Source organism: Hylobates moloch, unplaced genomic scaffold (assembly GCF_009828535.3).
Source record: "Hylobates moloch isolate HMO894 unplaced genomic scaffold, HMol_V3 SCAFFOLD_7, whole genome shotgun sequence".
Lineage (NCBI taxonomy): Eukaryota > Metazoa > Chordata > Mammalia > Primates > Hylobatidae > Hylobates > Hylobates moloch.
This window is the reverse complement of record NW_026652282.1, coordinates 7,349,298-7,367,239: the sequence shown is the minus strand read 5'-3', so window position 1 is coordinate 7,367,239 and position 17,942 is coordinate 7,349,298. Positions and strand designations below refer to the sequence as shown.

The 17,942-nt window shown below is 43.6% G+C and overlaps 1 protein-coding gene across 1 annotated transcript; it reads left to right on the top strand.

Moving 5' to 3' along the window:
- The first annotated feature begins 5,651 nt into the window (after window positions 1-5,651).
- On the top strand, window positions 5,652-17,856 carry LOC116811512 (H(+)/Cl(-) exchange transporter 4-like). The gene is made up of 4 exons (XM_032756560.2): window positions 5,652-5,843; window positions 8,686-8,808; window positions 17,382-17,588; window positions 17,720-17,856. The coding sequence occupies exons 1-4, from the start codon at window positions 5,694-5,696 to the stop codon at window positions 17,816-17,818; spliced, it is 579 nt and encodes a 192-aa protein (XP_032612451.1). The 5' UTR covers window positions 5,652-5,693; the 3' UTR covers window positions 17,819-17,856.
- Window positions 17,857-17,942: the final 86 nt, after the last annotated feature.

Below are 17,942 nucleotides of genomic sequence, written 5' to 3'. Positions count from 1 at the left end.
GATTTATTGACTGACCTAGGAGCCCAGTTGGGCTGACTTTAATCTGATTTTGACCAGCTGGCTTTATTATCCACTTGATTTCCATCAGCTCTTTCATGAGGGGGAATTAAAAACAATATGCTGCTGCCCGGGCTTCACTTAAACAGTATCTCTGGAGAGGACCTCTGGCTTGAGTACAGCCTGCCCCTCCCCTCTGTGATTGTAATGTGCAGCCAGGGGCGAGCACCGCTGGCCAAAGGAGAGCCCGTGGGCACATCAGCAGGGGAATACATGGGAGGGTGAGAATGGGGTGATGCTGAAAATGAAGGGGCTACAGTGTTCTTTTGATTTGGATGCACTTTGAAGGGACAGCCAGAGAGCCATGTCCCACTCACTTCCCCCTTCCTCGCTGGACTAACAGTGGAGAGGACCCGGCGTCTCACTGCCTGGCTGGCTGTCCTCTCAGTGGCTGTCTTCGGACTCCCCTCATGGGTAGGCCCACAGCAAAACCGCAGGTGCTTATCAGAAGTCACCGCTGGGTGTCACTGTTGGACCACGAAAGAAAGCTGAGGCCTGCTGAAGCGCCGTCAGAACCAGAATCAGCAAGGAAGATTGGATGTGCAGTAGGGAGGTTGTGAATGAATGAATGAATAATGATGAAACTTGGGGTGATCATCCTGTTTGCCCCTGGATATCTGCAGGACCCTCCCATCTTCTTCACCTTCTCTTCAAATACTGCACGATGTCACTTATATGTGGAGTCTAAAAAAAAAACAAACAAACCAGTGTCATAGAAACAGAGTAGAAAGGTGGCTGCTAGAGGGAAGGGTGGGGACAGGATGGGGAAAGAGATGTTGATCAGAGGGTGTAAGTTTCAGTTAGACTGGAGGAATAAGCTTTAGTGAGCGGTCGCATTGCATGGTGACCACAGTTAATAATCATGTATTGTATATCTCAAAATTGCTGAAAGAGTAGACTTTAATAATCTCACCACAAAAATAAACTGGGGAGGTGATTCGGTTGGTGCGAAGGTAATTGTGGTTTTTGCCATTAAAATAACGGCATGATCGGATCTTTAATTAGCTCGATCAAGTCTTTCTATAGTGTATACATAGATCAAAACATGCCATTGATATACACAATTTTTATGTGTCAGTTTTAAAAAGTTAAAAAATCAAGATAATGAGCTCTTTGCCTTTGTTTTTCCTATGGAAAAACAAAGAACTATGGATAGTTCTAAATTTGACGTTACCGGACCCTGTGGAAAGACCTCATGAAATACTAAATATTATTGTTCTTGCGTGCTGTTGCTAGGGGGCAGTGTTTACTTAGCTGACTCTGCAAACTAGCATTAAGCGGAACCAAGCTTGCATCCAGGATTTCATGATCTGGAGAAAATACTTTGAGCATGTAGGATTTCTTTTCACTGGGTTTCAGTTTCCAACTTTAAATCAGGAAATAGTTTTCACCATTCCACAAGATATATGTACTTCAAAACATCATGTTGTATGTGATTAAAACATACAATGTTATGTGTCCCTTTTAAAATGAAAAAATAAATCAGGAAATAGCTAATGATATCTCTAACTTAATTAGACTATATATATTTGTATATTTGGAATCAAGTCTTTCATTATTGAATTGCATGTTTAAAAATTTCAAACCTGTCTGATATTTAAAATTCAAAAAACAATAAAATTACATCCCTCCCTCTCTAAGCCTCACCTCCCTCACCTGCTGTATGGATTTATATATGAATGTATGTAAAGCTTTATTGAAATATAGCTTACATACCATACAATTCACCCATTTAAAGTATACAATTCAGTGGTTTTTAATGTATCACAGAGTTGTACAACCATCACCATGGTCGATTTTAGAATAATTTTATCATCCCCAAAAGAACCATTATACCCTTTAGCTATCAAGCCCCTGCTCCCCAACCATCCGCCTTCCAGCCCTAGGCCACTGTTAACCTGCTTTCTGTCTCTATGGATTTGTCTATTCTGGGCATTTCATATAAATGGAATCATATAATATATGGTCTTTGTGATTAACTTCTTCTACTCAGCATAATATGTTCAAAGTTTGTCCATGTTGTAGCATGTGTCAGTACTTCATTTTCACCGTCAAGTACAGTTCCATTGTATGGATAGACCACACGTTGTTTATTCACTTATCCATTGATGGATATTTGAGTTGTTTCTACTTTGTGACTATTTTGAAGAATGCTGCTATGAACATTTTTGTATAAGTGTTTGTGTGCATGGATGTTTTCATTTCTATTCTCTAGGAATAGAATTGGGTTTTTTTTGAGACGGGGTCTGGTTCTGGTGCGATCATGGTTCGTTACAGACTGGGCTTGAGCAATCCGCCTGCCTCAGCCTCCTGAGTAGCTGGGACTATAGGTGCGTGCCACCATATTGGGTTAATTTTTTTTTTTTTTGTAGAGACAGGGTCTTGTCATGCTGTTCAGGCTGGTCCTGAACTCCTGGCCTCAAACGATTTGTCCACCTCGGCCTTCCAAAGTGCTGGGACTACTGGCATAAGCCACTGCGCCTGGCCCTTATACTTTTTAACAGAGCCTTTAATATACTTATTTTCTCCTGTCCCAGGTACAGTTACACAAAGGCAGGGACTTGGGTCTACTCTTTTCACTGCCGTATTCCCAAGACATGGACGAGTAACTGGCATGTAGTAGGTACATGTTCAATAACTATCCCTTGAATGAATGAATGGACCTGAGTTTTCTGATTTTTTCATTCATTTATTGCAATATTTTATTCAACATGGATATATAGTGCCAACTATGCATCTGACATGGATATAACAATGGAGAAGACAGATAGGGTACTTGCCCACTTAGAGTGGACACAGGGTCTGGATGCCAGGCCTGACCCCCCACTGTGGTATAAAAACCAGACAATGAAACCTTTTTTACCCACCACTTATAGACTAGTGGAAGTACACACACACACACACACACACACACACACACACACACACACACTCTCACGCATGCACACACACACACAGAGGGAGAGAAAGAGCTAATTGTGATATCAGGACGTGAGAGGTGTGGTGATGGGGAAGGTCAGGCAGCCACAGGAATGCCAGGGAAGTACACCTAACCCAGGCTTAGGAAATCAGGAAAGAGTTCCCAAAGGAGGTGATATAAATGCTGGAATCTGGATGATAAGTAGGAGTCTGATGGGAGGGGAGGGCAGTGCTTGCTGAGATGGTGCAGGTAGGAGAGCATGGCACATTCCAGGAACAGGGAGTGGGCAGGGTGTGGGGAGTTAGTGAGGGAAAGAGATGAAGCTGGAGAGATCTGAGGGGCCAGCTGTCAGGGTGGGTGACCTGTTGAGGATTTGGGTGTTCTCCCAAGAATAATGGGTAACCATGGCAGGGCTTTCCACAGGGGAGTGGCACGGGTCAGCCTGGCATTTGGAAAGCCTGTTTGACCACAGTGTGGAGAGGCCATGAATGGGGCAGGACTGAGGCTGGAGACCAGAGAGGAAGCTCCTGCAGCAGTCCAGCCAGCAATGACTTCAACACGGTGATCTGAAAGACAGCCCGAGTGGGGATAGGGGTAAGTGCAGTGATTCAAGAGAGATTTCAGAGGTGGAGCTGCTGGGATATGGGGATTGCCTGGAAGGGTGTTGCTTTCCCAGATTTCTAGTTTGCACAGTAGTGTGCCTGGATGGTGGGTTCCTCTTCCAGCTGGGACAAAGCCGAGGCTGGGAGGAGGATGCTTTAGTTCGGTGTTGGATGGCGGTGGGGGGAAGTGGAGATACCTAGTAGACCCAAGAAGGCAAATAGACTTGTGTTCTTTGACAATGCCCATTCATTGGCTTTGACTGCCTGGGGCTTTGCTACAAAGATTTGGGAGGGTAAGTCCACAAGTGTGTGTCATGATTGATTAGTGATGTCTGTCATGGGTATGTCAAAAGAATTGTGAAGGGGAATCCAATAGAGTGTGCTGTTATTGATTGGTGATGTCTGCTGTGGACATTGGAAGCTGACGGCTGGGCTATGTAGTGATTGGTTCTGTAATAGGCAGTGGGCTCTATGTGCTTGGAAAAGCATAGCTTGAGATGTACATTTATACCTAATGGTAAATAGAAGGATATGAGTAAGGTTGCCAGGGTTGAGAGCATAGTATAAAAAGAGAAAAGGGTTTAGGGTCAAGCTTTGAGGAAATGGCCTTTTAGAAGTTGGGTGGAGGAGTCAGAAAGATCAGAGGAGTCAGAGCAAACCAGAGAGTGAGGAGGAAAGCAGGAGAGCATGATGTGGAAGCCAAGGGAAGAGGTGTTTCTAGAAGGGTGGAGTGGTCAACAGAGTCAGATGATGCTGAGAGCTCTGGAACTGGGGTCAGCAAACTTTTTCGGCAAGAGGCCAGAGAGTAAATATTTTCAGGTTTGTGGCCCATGTGGTTTCTGTCTCAGCTCTTCAGTTCTGCCACTGTAGCATGAAGGCAGCTACAGAGTGCATGTAATTGAATGGTGTGGCTGTGCTCCAATAAAACTTTATTTACGAAAACAGGCTGTGGGCCAGATTTGGCCCATGGGCTGTAGTTTGTGGGTCCTGTTCTAGAGGAATGAGCTAAGGCCATTGCCTTAGCTGCATGGGAATCTCCTGGTAGATTGAGGGGATGGACTGGGCCAAGGGAAGGAAAGAGATTGGATGGTGACTAGAGGGGAAAGTGGAAACAGGGAGGGTTTTTTTTTTTTAATGTTTAAATGCTGATGGCAAGGAGAGGAAGAGGTTGAAGATACAGGAGAAAGAAAGGGGAATGGGAAGAACGAGGCCCCATGGAGGAAGGAGATGTAGAGCTGAGGTGGGCAGCGTCCGATGCAACACTAGGAGAAGAGAAGGGAGGGGTGAGTGCTGATGCCAGGTGTGGATGCTTTCGGTGAGGATGTGGATGCAGAACCGGTCCTGTAATAACGATGCAGTGAAAAGGCTGAAAAATGAAGATGCTTAAAGCATTCTCTGCCTTTGTGAGAGATGAGAATGCATTATTCTGGAAAGAGAGCCAAGGCCGCCTTTTGTGATCCATTCAACTGCACATTCCATTTTCTCCCATTTCTATTGGCTTTGAAAATAGTTATTTAGTTTTATAGACCCATAATTCTTTATAATTTAAATAAGGCAGAGTTTTAATAAACAGGATTTTCCTGAGTTTGGTTCTCATTTGGTGGCAAAATCTTACTCATTTATGATGTGAGGCCGTCGTAGTTGTTATGAGTCTGTTTTGTCTGAATTATCATGTTTCCCTGAGAAATATTAATGTGTGTGATTCTAGGATCCTGCCCCAGAAGCCACCGAGAGAGTTCTGTATTTTACAGTATAAATACCCAGTGTCAAAGACTTGGAAAGGGAAAAACAACTGCAAAAGTTGCTTGTCTCACCTACCCAATTCAAGCTACTGAGCCCTTTGTATTTCTCACTGGGCTTGTGCTACCTTGCCCATACCATAAATGTTCAAGTGCTGCAAGGTTCATGAAAGAAGCTTCCTACGTAAGTGACAGCCCCATTGCAAGTTTATTGCCTGCTCTGGAATCTGGGCCATCATTTCTGGTGTGCCCCTGCCTGGCCGCCGTGTTGCACCTGGTCTCATTCTTGTTGCATCGTGGGGCGATTCCTCTTAGTGGCTCGTGTTACTTCTTCCAGGCACCTTGGCTGGGGTCATCGATCTCGCCGTGGACTGGATGACGGACCTGAAGGAGGGGGTCTGCCTGTCTGCCTTCTGGTATAGCCATGAGCAGTGTTGCTGGACTTCTAACGAGACCACTTTTGAGGACAGAGACAAGTGTCCCCTGTGGCAGAAATGGTCGGAGCTGCTGGTGAATCAGTCAGAGGTGGGTATTTGGGCAGGCTCCTGGCTGGGGACCCATGCCATTCCATGCGTGCTTGGCAATGCTGCTGGGAGATTTGTGAATGTCTGTGATTTCACCTTCAAGTGCCTGCTCTGAAGTTCGTGGCTTAACACTAGGGTGACTGGCTTTTTCTAGCTCTAATGCTACCATTCAAACGTCACTTGCAAAACCCTTCCCCACTGTTTCATGTGCACAGTGCATATATATATATATACACTTTAAGCCTCATATTTGGCTTTATCTTGTTATATTTGGCTTTATTTTTTCTTACCGAAGGTGGTTTGCTGGTCATGCTGAAGAAGTAAGGTTGACTTTGATATCTTCTAATTGAGAAGAACATAACTTTTTAAGTTATCCTTTAAAAAAAACAACTTTAGTGAGATAAATTCACAGTTCATATTGTTCACCCATTTAAAGTGTATGATTTAATGCTTGTAGTATATTCAGTTTTGCAGCCATTACCCCAATCTAATTTTAGAACATTTTCATCATCCTTTCCAAAACTGTCTCCATTAGCAGTCACTCCCATGTCCCCCAACCTGCCAGCTCTGAGCAACCACTAATCTACCTTTTGTCTCTCTAGATTTGCCTCTTCTGGATGTTTCATGTAAATGAAATCATACAATGTGTGGACTTGGTGTCTGGCTTCTTCCACCTAGCATCATGTTTCCAGATTTCTTCCTATTGTAGCATGAGCCATTACTTCATTTTTTGTATGGCCGAATAATATTCTGTTGTATGAATAGACCACATTTTATTTATCCATTTGTTGGTTGCTTTTGCTTTTTGGCTATGATGAATGATGTTGCTATAAACATTTCTGTACAGGTTTTTGTGAAGGCATATGTTTCATTTCTCTCGAGTATGTATCTGGGAGTGGAGTTGCTGGGTCAGATGGTTACTCTATGTTTAACCTTTTGAGCAGCTGCCAGACTGTTTTCCAAAGTGGCTGTACCATTTTACATTCTCACCAGCAGTGTATGAGACTTCCAATTTGTCCACCTTGCTGTCAGCACTTGTTATTATCCGTTTTTGATTATAGCCATCCTAGTGGTTATGAAGTGGCATCTCATTGTGCTTTCAGTCATCTCCCATTGCATTTTATGACCACATTATAGAGGATGTTCTGGGCCTTCTATAAAGAGAATGCCCTAGGCACAGGAGATAATAGTGGTGAACCACAGACCCATAGCATTTAGAGCTTCAGATCTTTATTAAAACCTTAGTTCAGGAAAGAGTTAACTTCTAACCTGTTTCAGTGGTTACCACCATGACTATGGGTTATTAAAGGATCAGAAAGCCACGTGAAGGGGAACCAGGTTGTCAAGCTTCACATTAGGGGTAATGTGAGGATCTCTCAAGCTAGAACTAATCTTGCAAGATATATGTAATCTATTTATACATCTCCTTGCTTCCCCACTTTTTTTTTTTTTTTTTTTTTTGCCTGACTGACTTACCACAGCTGAAGACATTTGGAATGCACTTTGCCATTTTTGCTAAACCTCTTTCTCAGTGGAATTGAAAATTAATTCCTTCAAATCGCAGAAGTAGACAGGGATCTTGAAGTCTCACACGTTCTCAGTGCTCTCCATTACTTCCAAAAAGAAATTCTCTACTTGGGTTGATGGGAGCGGGCAGACAGAATTGGCTGTGCGCCATATTTTTATTCTTCTCTCCTACTTGCAATGTGTGTTTTGGGGAAATACAGCCATCCATCTTTTCAACTGTTTTTAAGATTTATACTTTGATTCGAAGAATTACCTTTAGTAAGAGTGAGAGTTATTTTTAGCCTCCAAAAAAGTACATATTTAAGTGGGTGAAAGGTATTTCTTAGTCCGATTTCTCACCGCATAGGGTGTGAATATATGTGCTTGTAAAGGCCAGAGCGGTCTCCTGGAACGTGTTTTTGCATTTAATAGGCACACATGTGGCTGTCCATGGCCTGACTTGTAGGTGACCTCTCTTTCCTGCCCCCGTTACTTAAGTAATCCAGATGGTGGCAAGAAGCTGAGGTCTACAGAGTGTGGTCTGTACCCAGCAGACCAGGCCCTTCAGGAATAGGACCCCAGACTGTGTGTTTGGTTCAGAAAACCTTCCCCATACATCAGATAATTTGGAATAAATGGTTCAATGAATTATTCTGAAAGTATCACGTTTTTCTTCTCTGATAGTGCCTCTCAAATGTTAGTGTGCATAGAACCTCCTGAAGGGCTTGTTAAAACACATTTATCTGGGCCCCAGCCGTGAGTGTCTGGTGTCTGGTTCAGCAGTTCTGGGCTGAGGCCTGAGAGTCTGCATGTCTCATAAGCCGCTGATGTGGCTGGACCATGGACCCCACCTTGAGCAGCAGTATTCTAAAATACAGGCCCGACCCATATTCACTGGCAGTGCGAGTGCTTGCTGTGGTTGGGTGTGGCCTTAATGAAAGCTAAGAGAGACCAAGCCACCACAGACAAGACAAAACTAATCTGCCAGGGTCTCGGAGGCAGGATTTTCTGCGTCACACCTTTGATTAACTCTATGCAAGTGGTGATTAAAACCAAGCATCATCCACGGTTTCCATTACTGCTGAGCCTTCCCTCTGTAGAAGGCACGTGTAAACAGCTCCCGGAGAAACACCCGCTGCTCTGTTTGTGTGTACTGACTGTAGCAATAGCAACAGCTGATAAACCTACGCTGGCCTTTTGGTTTATACAGGATGGGGACCAAACCTGCCCAATCCCGTCAAAGCTTTTGTTGTCAAGACAGATGGGGAGGGGTTGAGTCTGTTGCTCAGGTCAGCTGTGGCTAATGTTTCCTTTTTTGTTTTGTGTCTGTTGTCTAGGGTGCCAGTGCTTACATTCTGAATTACTTAATGTACATCCTATGGGCGCTGCTGTTTGCATTTTTGGCCGTCTCCCTGGTGCGTGTATTTGCACCATATGCCTGTGGCTCTGGCATACCAGAGGTGAGTTCTGGCTGATTTTTTTTGTACCAATAATAAGAATAGCAAATTCTTCTGTAGCACTGTCGTGCCAAGCACAGTTCCAAGCATTTTACTTCTACCAACCCATTAAGCTTCACAATAAGACTATGACGTAGGTACTATTATTCTGCATTTGATAGTTGACTAAAGCACAGAGAGGTTAAGTAACTTGCCCCAGGTAACCAAGCTGGCAAGCTGTGAGTTGAACCCAGTGTTCTGACTTCAGGATTTACACACTATCTTCAAGATTTCTGTGCTATTGCTTCTCAGATGATAAAAGCCTTGTCTTTGCAAACCAGGCATATCTCTTAAAGCCTGTGGAATCAGAGTTCATTAACCACACACATAAACACGCTGTAATAACTCATCAGTGCATCTGTGATGTAATGCGAGAGACGATAGTGGAGGTTTGTTGCTGTGAAAGTTCACTGACGATGAAACCTCTCTTGCCACGTTTTGCTCTTCTGGTGGCAAGCTAATAGCAATCTTTTAAAAACCTGAATTTCGCCTTTAGTACATGCACTGTGAATGTACCCCCGTGAATTTAGAGTTCTTATAAATAGTTTTCAGCACTTTCATGTAACCAAAGTATGAGGGAAGTGACCTCACCGATTAAGGGGAGTGCCTGAGACCAAACTTGAAACCTATGAGGACCTACTGGGCAGAATCATGGTAATTGAGCTGATTCCCGAAAAGCCCAGATGGTGGAAATTTTAGCCAGAAGTAATTTTAAAAGTTCTGGTATTATCGCTGTAATCCATGCAGTTCAGTTCTCCTTCGGGTTGATGACTTAGCGATGCCCACGGGCAGTGGGCTAGAGAGTTTGAAGATGTAGTTGTGAGCCGAGTATGGCAGTAAATCCACACCCTTCGGGAGGGCCCTCTAGCCCTGACGGTGGTCCAGGCAGTTTGCAGAAAGGGCTGAAGTCATGAAAAGACAATCAGAGGCAAAATTCAACATGGTCTTTTTTCAGGAAAGATAGAAAGAAGAAGTCTTAATATGTCATGCTGAATTTTTGATGGTTGATGTTAACATATTGCTTCAGGAACCTGAAAAATAAGCTGTATTACCATCCTATTTTCTCAGCGCAGCCAGTTCTGCTATAATGCGACATACGCATTCCTAAAAATCACCATGCCGTGCAAAATCACACAACAGAAACCACGGGGCTTTATGGGGAACATGAATTAGGGGCACAATACACAAAACTTCATCCCTGACACATACGACAAAAAGAGGAACCTAGTAAAAACAGGAGCACAGTTGTACACATTAAGTGGCTAAGAAATATGTAAATACCACAATAAATATATCACTTCCTGCAAAGAACTTGAAGTTTGCTTGTGGAAGTGGGTGTCAGAAGGGCTGCGACGTACGCGTTGCTGTGAAGGGCATGGGGAAGGTTATCTGAAGTTGTAGGGGAAGTTGAGACAGCAGGCATAGATGGGTGTGGCACCCTGGCATATGTGTGAACTGGTAGATGTTTGACTCATGTGTATTTTGTGTTTTCCTACATGACTGGGTGCAATTTTCTGCATTTACCTGGTATTTCTCCTGGAGGAAATGTGCATAAATAGACATAAAATTTGCGTTATGCTCAAATTCCTCCCTAACATGAGTGGCATTGGAACAAATTTGCATCTTCTTTTTTTCTTTTTCCTTTTCTTTTTCTTTCTTTCTTTTTTTTTTTTTTTTTTTTTTGAGACAGAGTCTCGCTCTGTTGCCCAGGCTGGAGTGCAGTGGCACAGTCTCGGCTCAGTGCAACCTCTGTTTCCCAGGTTCAAGCGATTTTCATGCCTCAGCCCCCCAAGTAGCTGGGGTTGCAGATGTGCACCACCGTGCCTGGCTAATTTTTTTTTTTTTTTAAGTAGAGACAGGGTTTCACCATGTTGGCCTAGCCTCATGTGATCCATCCGCCTCGGCCTCCTAAAGTGTTGGCATTACAGACGTGAGCTGCCACGCCTGGCCTTCTTGTTTATTATTGTTTTATGTAGAGACGAGGTCTCACTCTGTTGCCCGGGCTGGTCTCAAATTCCTGGGCTCAAGTGATCCTCCCGCCTCAGCCTCCTGTGGAGCTGGGACTGCAGGCATGTGCCACCATGCCCAACTAATTTTTGTATTTTTTTGTAGGGTTTTGCCATGTTGCCCAGGCTGGTCTTGAAATCCTGGGCTCAAACAATCCTCCTGCCTTGGCCTCCCAAAGTGCTAGGATTACAGGTGTGAGCCACAGTGCTTGAGGCAAATTTGCATTTTCCAACCAAGTGTCATATCAGAGCTGACTGTATTTTATTTGATGTCTAAAACATCTCAGTTTGTGATCCCACTGCCCAACAGTAGGCATTTTTGACTCAAGCATTTTGCAAATAAGGAGATGGCCAATGGGGAATTGGTGGAAAATAGAAGCAGTAAGAGGCACACTGGATAGTCCCATCTCTCCCTTCCAAGAACTGTAGATGTGTGGCTCAGCTGGTGTCCTTATAGACAGGGAGTTCGAATATGACTTCTATCTTTGAAGGGCTGGCTGGACTTTGTCATCATCTAAATTGGGCATTTTGTTGGTGATAGCTGAACTCAGAAGGAGTAAAATACTGAGTTGAGGATTTGTTTCTTTTCTTTTTTTTTTTTTTTTTGACAAGGTCTCACTCTGTTGCCCAGGCTGAAGTGCAGTAGTGTGATCACAGCTCACTGCAGCTTTGAACTCCCAGTTTCAGGCAGTCCTCCTGCCTCAGCCTCCCGAGTAGCTGAGACTATAGGCGTGCATCATCATACCTGGCTAATTTTTGTACTTTTTGTTAAGGGTGGGGTTTCGCCATGTTGCCCAGACTGGTCTCAAACTCCTGGGCTTAAGTGATTCACCTGCCTTGGCCTCCCAAAGTGCTGGGGTTACAGGTGTGAGCCACTGTACCTAGCCGTTCATTTGTTTCTTATGTGACAAAAGTACAAGGGATACATAGACATGGATGAAGTTAAAAAATGTGATGTTAAGTGAAAAAGCAAGTTTTACAAGGATAAAGTATGATTGATAGAATGTCTATAAACAGCTAAAATGAAAAAACGTATGTGCTAAAACTATAGAGAAAGGGGAAGAAATGGTAGGAAGTGGTGAGGGGAAGGAGGAAGCTTCCACTGGGGAGGCAAACACGAGGTAGCCACTCTTCTGTTTCTTAAACTTGGTAGTGGGCACATGGGTACTCGTTTTTATTAATATTCTTTTAACTCTATGTAAGTGTGTGATGGATTCATTTCTCTATTTCCTAAATAGTTCATAACAATCTTTTAAAGAACTTTCAGGAACCAAATGGAGGTTTGACTCAGCAGTAGCAAAGTTTTCATGTTACTATAGTAGAGCTGGACATTCTTAACATAAGGATACAGTATTTTTCCCAGTTCTTGGAGGAGAGGGGCAGAGTAAAAAGTAAATGTAAATAAATAATTCATGGGTAAACAGAATCTCCTCCCAGTCAACACCCAACTAAATATGGAAAATGACTTCAGTTGAGACATGAAGCTGTTCTTCATTCATTCTAGCAAAGATATTGACTGAGCTATTTGGAAAACATGTTTATCATTGTCTGAGGTGGTCAGCTATAAGCTGCTATATGGCACACTGTGTAAGAATGAACTTTGAATGTGATGCACTTATGCATATTTAAAAAATTACTCATCCTCCCTAGCATTTGTTTCTAAAACATTTTGATTACTTAGAGTGAAAAATTGCTTTGGAAACATTTTTTTAAATGCAAATTTAGGCCAGGTATGGGGGCTCATGCCTGTAATCCCAGCTACTTAGGAGGCTGAGGTGGGAGGATTGCTTGAGGCCAGGAGTTCGAGGCTGCAGTAAGCTATGATTGCACCACTGCACTCCAGCCCGGACAACAGAGCAAGACCTTGTTTCTAAAAAAGAAAAATGAAGCAAATTTAAAGAAGATTTTTTTTTTCTATGTAATAAATGCTCTCCATAAAAGTTCTATAAAGCACATTTAAACGTGAATACTTGCCTGTAATCCCAGCATTTTGAGAGGCCAAGGTGGGAAGATTGCTTGAGCCCAGGAGTTCAAGACCAGCCTGGGAAATGTAGTGAGACCTCATCTCTACAAAAAATAAAAATAAGCAGCAGAGTGCAGTGGCTCACGCCTGTAATCCCAGCACTTTGGGAGGCTGAGGTGGGTGGATCACTTGAGGCCAGAAATTTGAGACCAGCCTGGCCAACATGGCAAAACCCCGTCTCTACTAAAAATACAAAAATTAGCCGGCACGGTGGCACGTGCCTGTAATCCCAGCTACTTGGGAGGTTGAGGCACGAGAATCGCTTGAACCTGGGAGGTAGAGGTTGCAGCGAGCTGAGATCACACCACTGCACTCCAGTCTGGGTGACAGAGCAAGACTGTCTCATTAAAAAAAAAAAAAAAAATTAGCCAGGTTTACTGGTGCACTCCTGTAGTCCCAGCTACTCTGGGGACTGAGGTGAGAGGATCACTGTGATTGTGCCACTGTACTCCAGCCTGGGTGACAGAGCCAGACCCTGCCTCAAAAAAAAAAAAAAAAAAGAGTGAATACTCAGCTTTTGTTGCACGTGGGACTTGAGAGAGAACTGGGTAAGGGTGTCCTCTTTCTACTTGCTTCCTTTTGTCAGTAGAACCACTGTCATGTCAACTATATGAGAAATCATACCCTCTCAGAACTTACTCTATGTTGATGTTTCAGTTTATTAAAAAACATAAAACATAAACACTCTTACAAATATTTATTTATCGGAAAGAGTTCTGATTTTCAGGTTAACACCACCAAGTCACAAATCCGCTGCAGTACATCTCATTAAAGCCTTGCTCGCTTCAGTCTCTATGAATTCAAATTAAAGCAAGTGATTGGATTTTGCCATCTACTGGGAATGAATTTGTCTTCTTTAGTCCCTAATTTGATCATGAGAATTTTATAAAATCATTTTAGAGAATTACAAAATACCTATTACATTGTTCAATTCACCACATGTCATGGCTGGCAAAGGCTCAGGTAATTTAGATGCTTGTAATTTTCTAAATGGTATTACGCTTTTAAACTATACCCTTGGGTCCAAATCCACATTAACTAACTGACAAAAAATTATAGATAATGTTATTCGAGGCAACACAAAAGGGCAGAATTGTGGCAGGTGTAATAAAACATCCCTTAAATAAAGGGATCTGAGATCCCAGAGCACGGGCTCAATTAAGCTAACTACCACTAGTTAAGGACGGGTCTAACCACCACTAGTTTGTCTGCCACGAGTTCAAGGCTAGTTCAGGAAACACCATCTGACTGTATAGCTAGGAGACCTCGCACATGTTCTGTAGGAAGGAGCTCACTGAGTCCTTCGGGAACATACACACTCTTGGATGAGCTCACTTCATGACCCTCCCCAAATCGCCCAAGGTGACATGATGCTCAGTAGAAGGACCTGGTGAAAGAACAAAGAGTGTTTCAGGGCTGTCCCTTAAATACCGTATTGAGAAATAAGGAATGTCTGTGCTGCTGTTTTCAGGAATCAAGCAGTGCTCTCCACCTGGGCTGCATTTTAGAGTCACCTACGGAGGCTGTAAAAATCCTCATATCCTGGATGCACCTCAGACCAATTATATCAAATCTCTGGGGTGAGAGCCAGTCAGCAGTGTTTTCTAATTCCCCAGGTGACTCTGATGAGTGGCACGGTTGAGAACGACTGTAGTAGCTATTTGAGAAATTGATTACTTGGCAGAGCAATGCCCACAAGGGGGTGTGTTGAAGTTATGTAAATAACACTGACAAGCGATAACCTTGTCCTATTATGTATTACATAATGGGAAAACCAGAAATTGACCACAGATTTCATTGACTGATTCACTTGGTGTCTAATTAATCTGTGATTACAGGCTTGTAAGTTGCTAACCCAGCAGTAAACATTCACTCCATTTCAGCCAATTGGGGGAATGGTTGGAGGTAGAAAAGTTGTTTGATCATTGATGATGCTTCTCTAAGAGAATACCATTTTGGTGGGGGAGAGGCCCTTGGTGTATGAAGTTAATCACTGAGATGGGCACCCAATTGAATTCTAAAAGCATTAGGCAAAGACTCAAGTGAACGTTTAGGAAGAAAGCCATTATTTGGTATTTATAAAATGCAGCAGGCCTGGAAATGGAGCAAGATAACACTCCCTATAGTCAAAGTCCTTTACAATAAAAGAGGGTAGGATTTGATAGAAGAGAAGGGGTCCTGATGGATTCAAACATCTTTACATCCCCCAAACATGTGTCATTGGAATGTTGAGCATCTTCTTCATTTTCTACCATTGTATTAAGAATATTTTCAAACATACAGAAAAGTTGAAAGAGTTGGACAGTAAAAATTCATTAATTCATCGCCTCCAGCAGGGGTTGGCAAACTTTTCCTATAAAAGAAAGAGAGTCAATATATTAGGCCTTGGAGGCCAAGGGGCAAGATGGAGCAACTATTCTCACCAGAAAGCTAGTAGTCTTACTTTTTTTGACATACTACTTTTAAAAATGTTAAAACTACACTCAGCTCGTGGGTCATACAAAAATAGGTAGTGGGCCAGATTTGGACCACAGGCTATAGTTTGTCAACCCCTGACCTAAAGTTCAACTGTCATTTTGCTCTTGTAGGGGCAAACACCTTTTTAGGGGTTTGTGGCTGGGCCTGCGAATTAAATTGACATATAAGGCAGATCAACAGGAGAAAAGCATACTTGTTTATTTAATGAATTTTACATGACACGGGAGCCTTCATAAGGAGTGAAGACCCAAAGATGAAGTTAGGGTTGAATACTTATGTGCTGAATTGGACGAGTAGTAATCTATGAAAGTGTGACGAGGCAGAGGAGCCTGGGCTAGGGGAGTTAGCTGGGTGAAGTGGCCAGGAGGATGAGGGTTAGTCTAACAAGGTTGGTTCTTGCAGATTTCCCTCAGCCTCAACTTCCTGTCTTTGATGATAAGAATGATGCTTCCTTCTAGTATAGGAAGGGCATCTTTCACATGGGAATTTCATCTCCAGCTTTTAAGAAACAAAATGGGCCAGGTGTGGTGGCTCATGCCTGTAATCCCAGCACTTCGGGAGGCCAAGGTGGACAGATCACAAGGTCAGGAGATCGAGACCATCCTGGCTAACACGGTGAATCCCCGTCTCTACTAAAAGTACACAAAATTAGCCGGGCATGGTGGTGGGTGCCTGTAGTCCCAGCTACTCGGGAGGCTGAGGCAGGAGAATGGTGTGAACCTGGGAGGTGGAGCTTGCAGCGAGCCAAGATCACACCACTGCACTCCAGCCTGGGCAACAGTGCAAGACTCTGTCTCAAAAAAATAAAAAAAAAAAAAAAAGGAACAGAATGGTCAGGTGATCTTCTTGCACCTGCTGTTTTTCAAGAGCCTTTAACCCAAAATAGTTTGCCAGAGTGGCATATTTTGGGGTGGCATATTCCTTTTTTTTTTTTGAAACAGGATCTTGCTCTGTCACCCAGGCTAGAGTGTAGTGGCACGATCATGGCTCACTGCAGCCTTGACCTTCCGGGCTCAAGTGATTCTCCTACCTCAGCCTCCCAAGTAGCTAGGACTACAGGTGCATGCCATCATGCCAAGCTAATTTAAATTTTTTTTTTTTTTGCAGAGATGGGGTCTGTCTATGTTGCCCAGGCTGGTTTTGAACTCCTGGGCTCAAGCGATCCTCCCACCTTGGCCTCCCCAAGTGCTGGGATTACAGGTGTGAGCCACTGTGCCCAGCCTGGGGTAGCATATTCTTAACTACTTCACTCTCCTTGCCTTGTCACATAGTCAGCCAGCTCTCCATCTCTTAATCTAGGATATATTTCAGAGTCAAAGCCGGGCGCGGTGGCTCATGCTTGTAATCCCAGCACTTTGGGAGGCCGAGGCGGGCGGATCACGAGGTCAGGAGATCGAGACCACGGTGAAACCCCGTCTCTACTAAAAAATACAAAAAATTAGCCAGGCGTGGTGGCGGGCGCCTGTAGTCCCAGCTACTCGGAGAGGCTGAGGCAGGAGAATGGCGTGAACCCGGGAGACGGAGCTTGCAGTGAGCCGAGATTGCGCCACTGCACTCCAGCCTGGGCGACAGAGCGAGACTCTGTCTCAATTAACATCAATAGGTACATGTCTTTTCAAACAAAACAGATACTGGATAAAGTTGTTAATGATTTATTCAGTCCTCTTTAGGATCTTTTGGTACTCTAGGAATCCTTACGATTTACCATGCGTTGAGTTTTTAATATTTCAGTTAACATAAAATTATAGTTAAATCAAAAATGAAAATGGCTTCTGTTCCATGCTATTGAGTGAATCTAAACTTTGAACATGTCTCTCAGAGGAATTATAGCTCTTTTCCTAGCCATGGATTGAAGGAGTTCATTTTCAGTTAACATAAAATTATAGTTAAATCAAAAATGAAAATGGCTTCTGTTCCATGCTATTGAGTGAATCTAAACTTTGAACATGTCTCTCAGAGGAATTATAGCTCTTTTCCTAGCCATGGATTGAAGGAGTTCATTCCCTCTTGTTCTCCATCCTCTGTTTCAGATAAAGACCATTTTGAGCGGCTTTATCATCAGGGGCTACTTGGGGAAGTGGACCCTGCTAATCAAGACAGTCACGCTGGTGCTGGTAGTGTCCTCCGGTCTGAGCCTTGGGAAGGAAGGGCCGCTAGTGCACGTGGCTTGTTGCTGTGGCAACTTCTTCAGCAGCCTTTTCTCCAAGTACAGCAAGAATGAGGGCAAGAGGCGGGAGGTGAGCCAGCTCAGCTTCCATCTGCAGCGAAACTTTCTTCTCAAAGCCCCCTCCTACTGTCTGACCTGCAGGTTTGCATGTTTGTTTTCATGGAAGGCCTTGAAGCTTATGTAGAGCTATTTGTTTTGTAGGTGCTTTCAGCTGCAGCGGCTGCTGGAGTCTCTGTTGCCTTTGGTGCACCAATTGGAGGCGTGCTTTTCAGTCTAGAAGAGGTGAGAATGGGCAGCTGAGGGAATTCGTGATTTTGAGCAGCAAGGCCCGTCGTGGGTTAGAATCAAAGAAGTATTGGATAAGATTCCGGCAGTTAATTAAGGAGCCACAATTTCCACTGTTTTTTTTTTTTTTTTTTTTTTT

Bases quoted from the DNA above. Each gene is read 5' to 3' on its own strand.
- LOC116811512 (XM_032756560.2), top strand. From the start codon at position 5,694: ATGACGGACCTGAAGGAGGGGGTCTGCCTGTCTGCCTTCTGGTATAGC. The intron at 5,844-8,685 runs GTGGGTATTTGG...TCTGTTGTCTAG, and splicing joins TGCTGGTGAATCAGTCAGAG to GGTGCCAGTGCTTACATTCT. The intron at 8,809-17,381 runs GTGAGTTCTGGC...CCTCTGTTTCAG, and splicing joins GTGGCTCTGGCATACCAGAG to ATAAAGACCATTTTGAGCGG.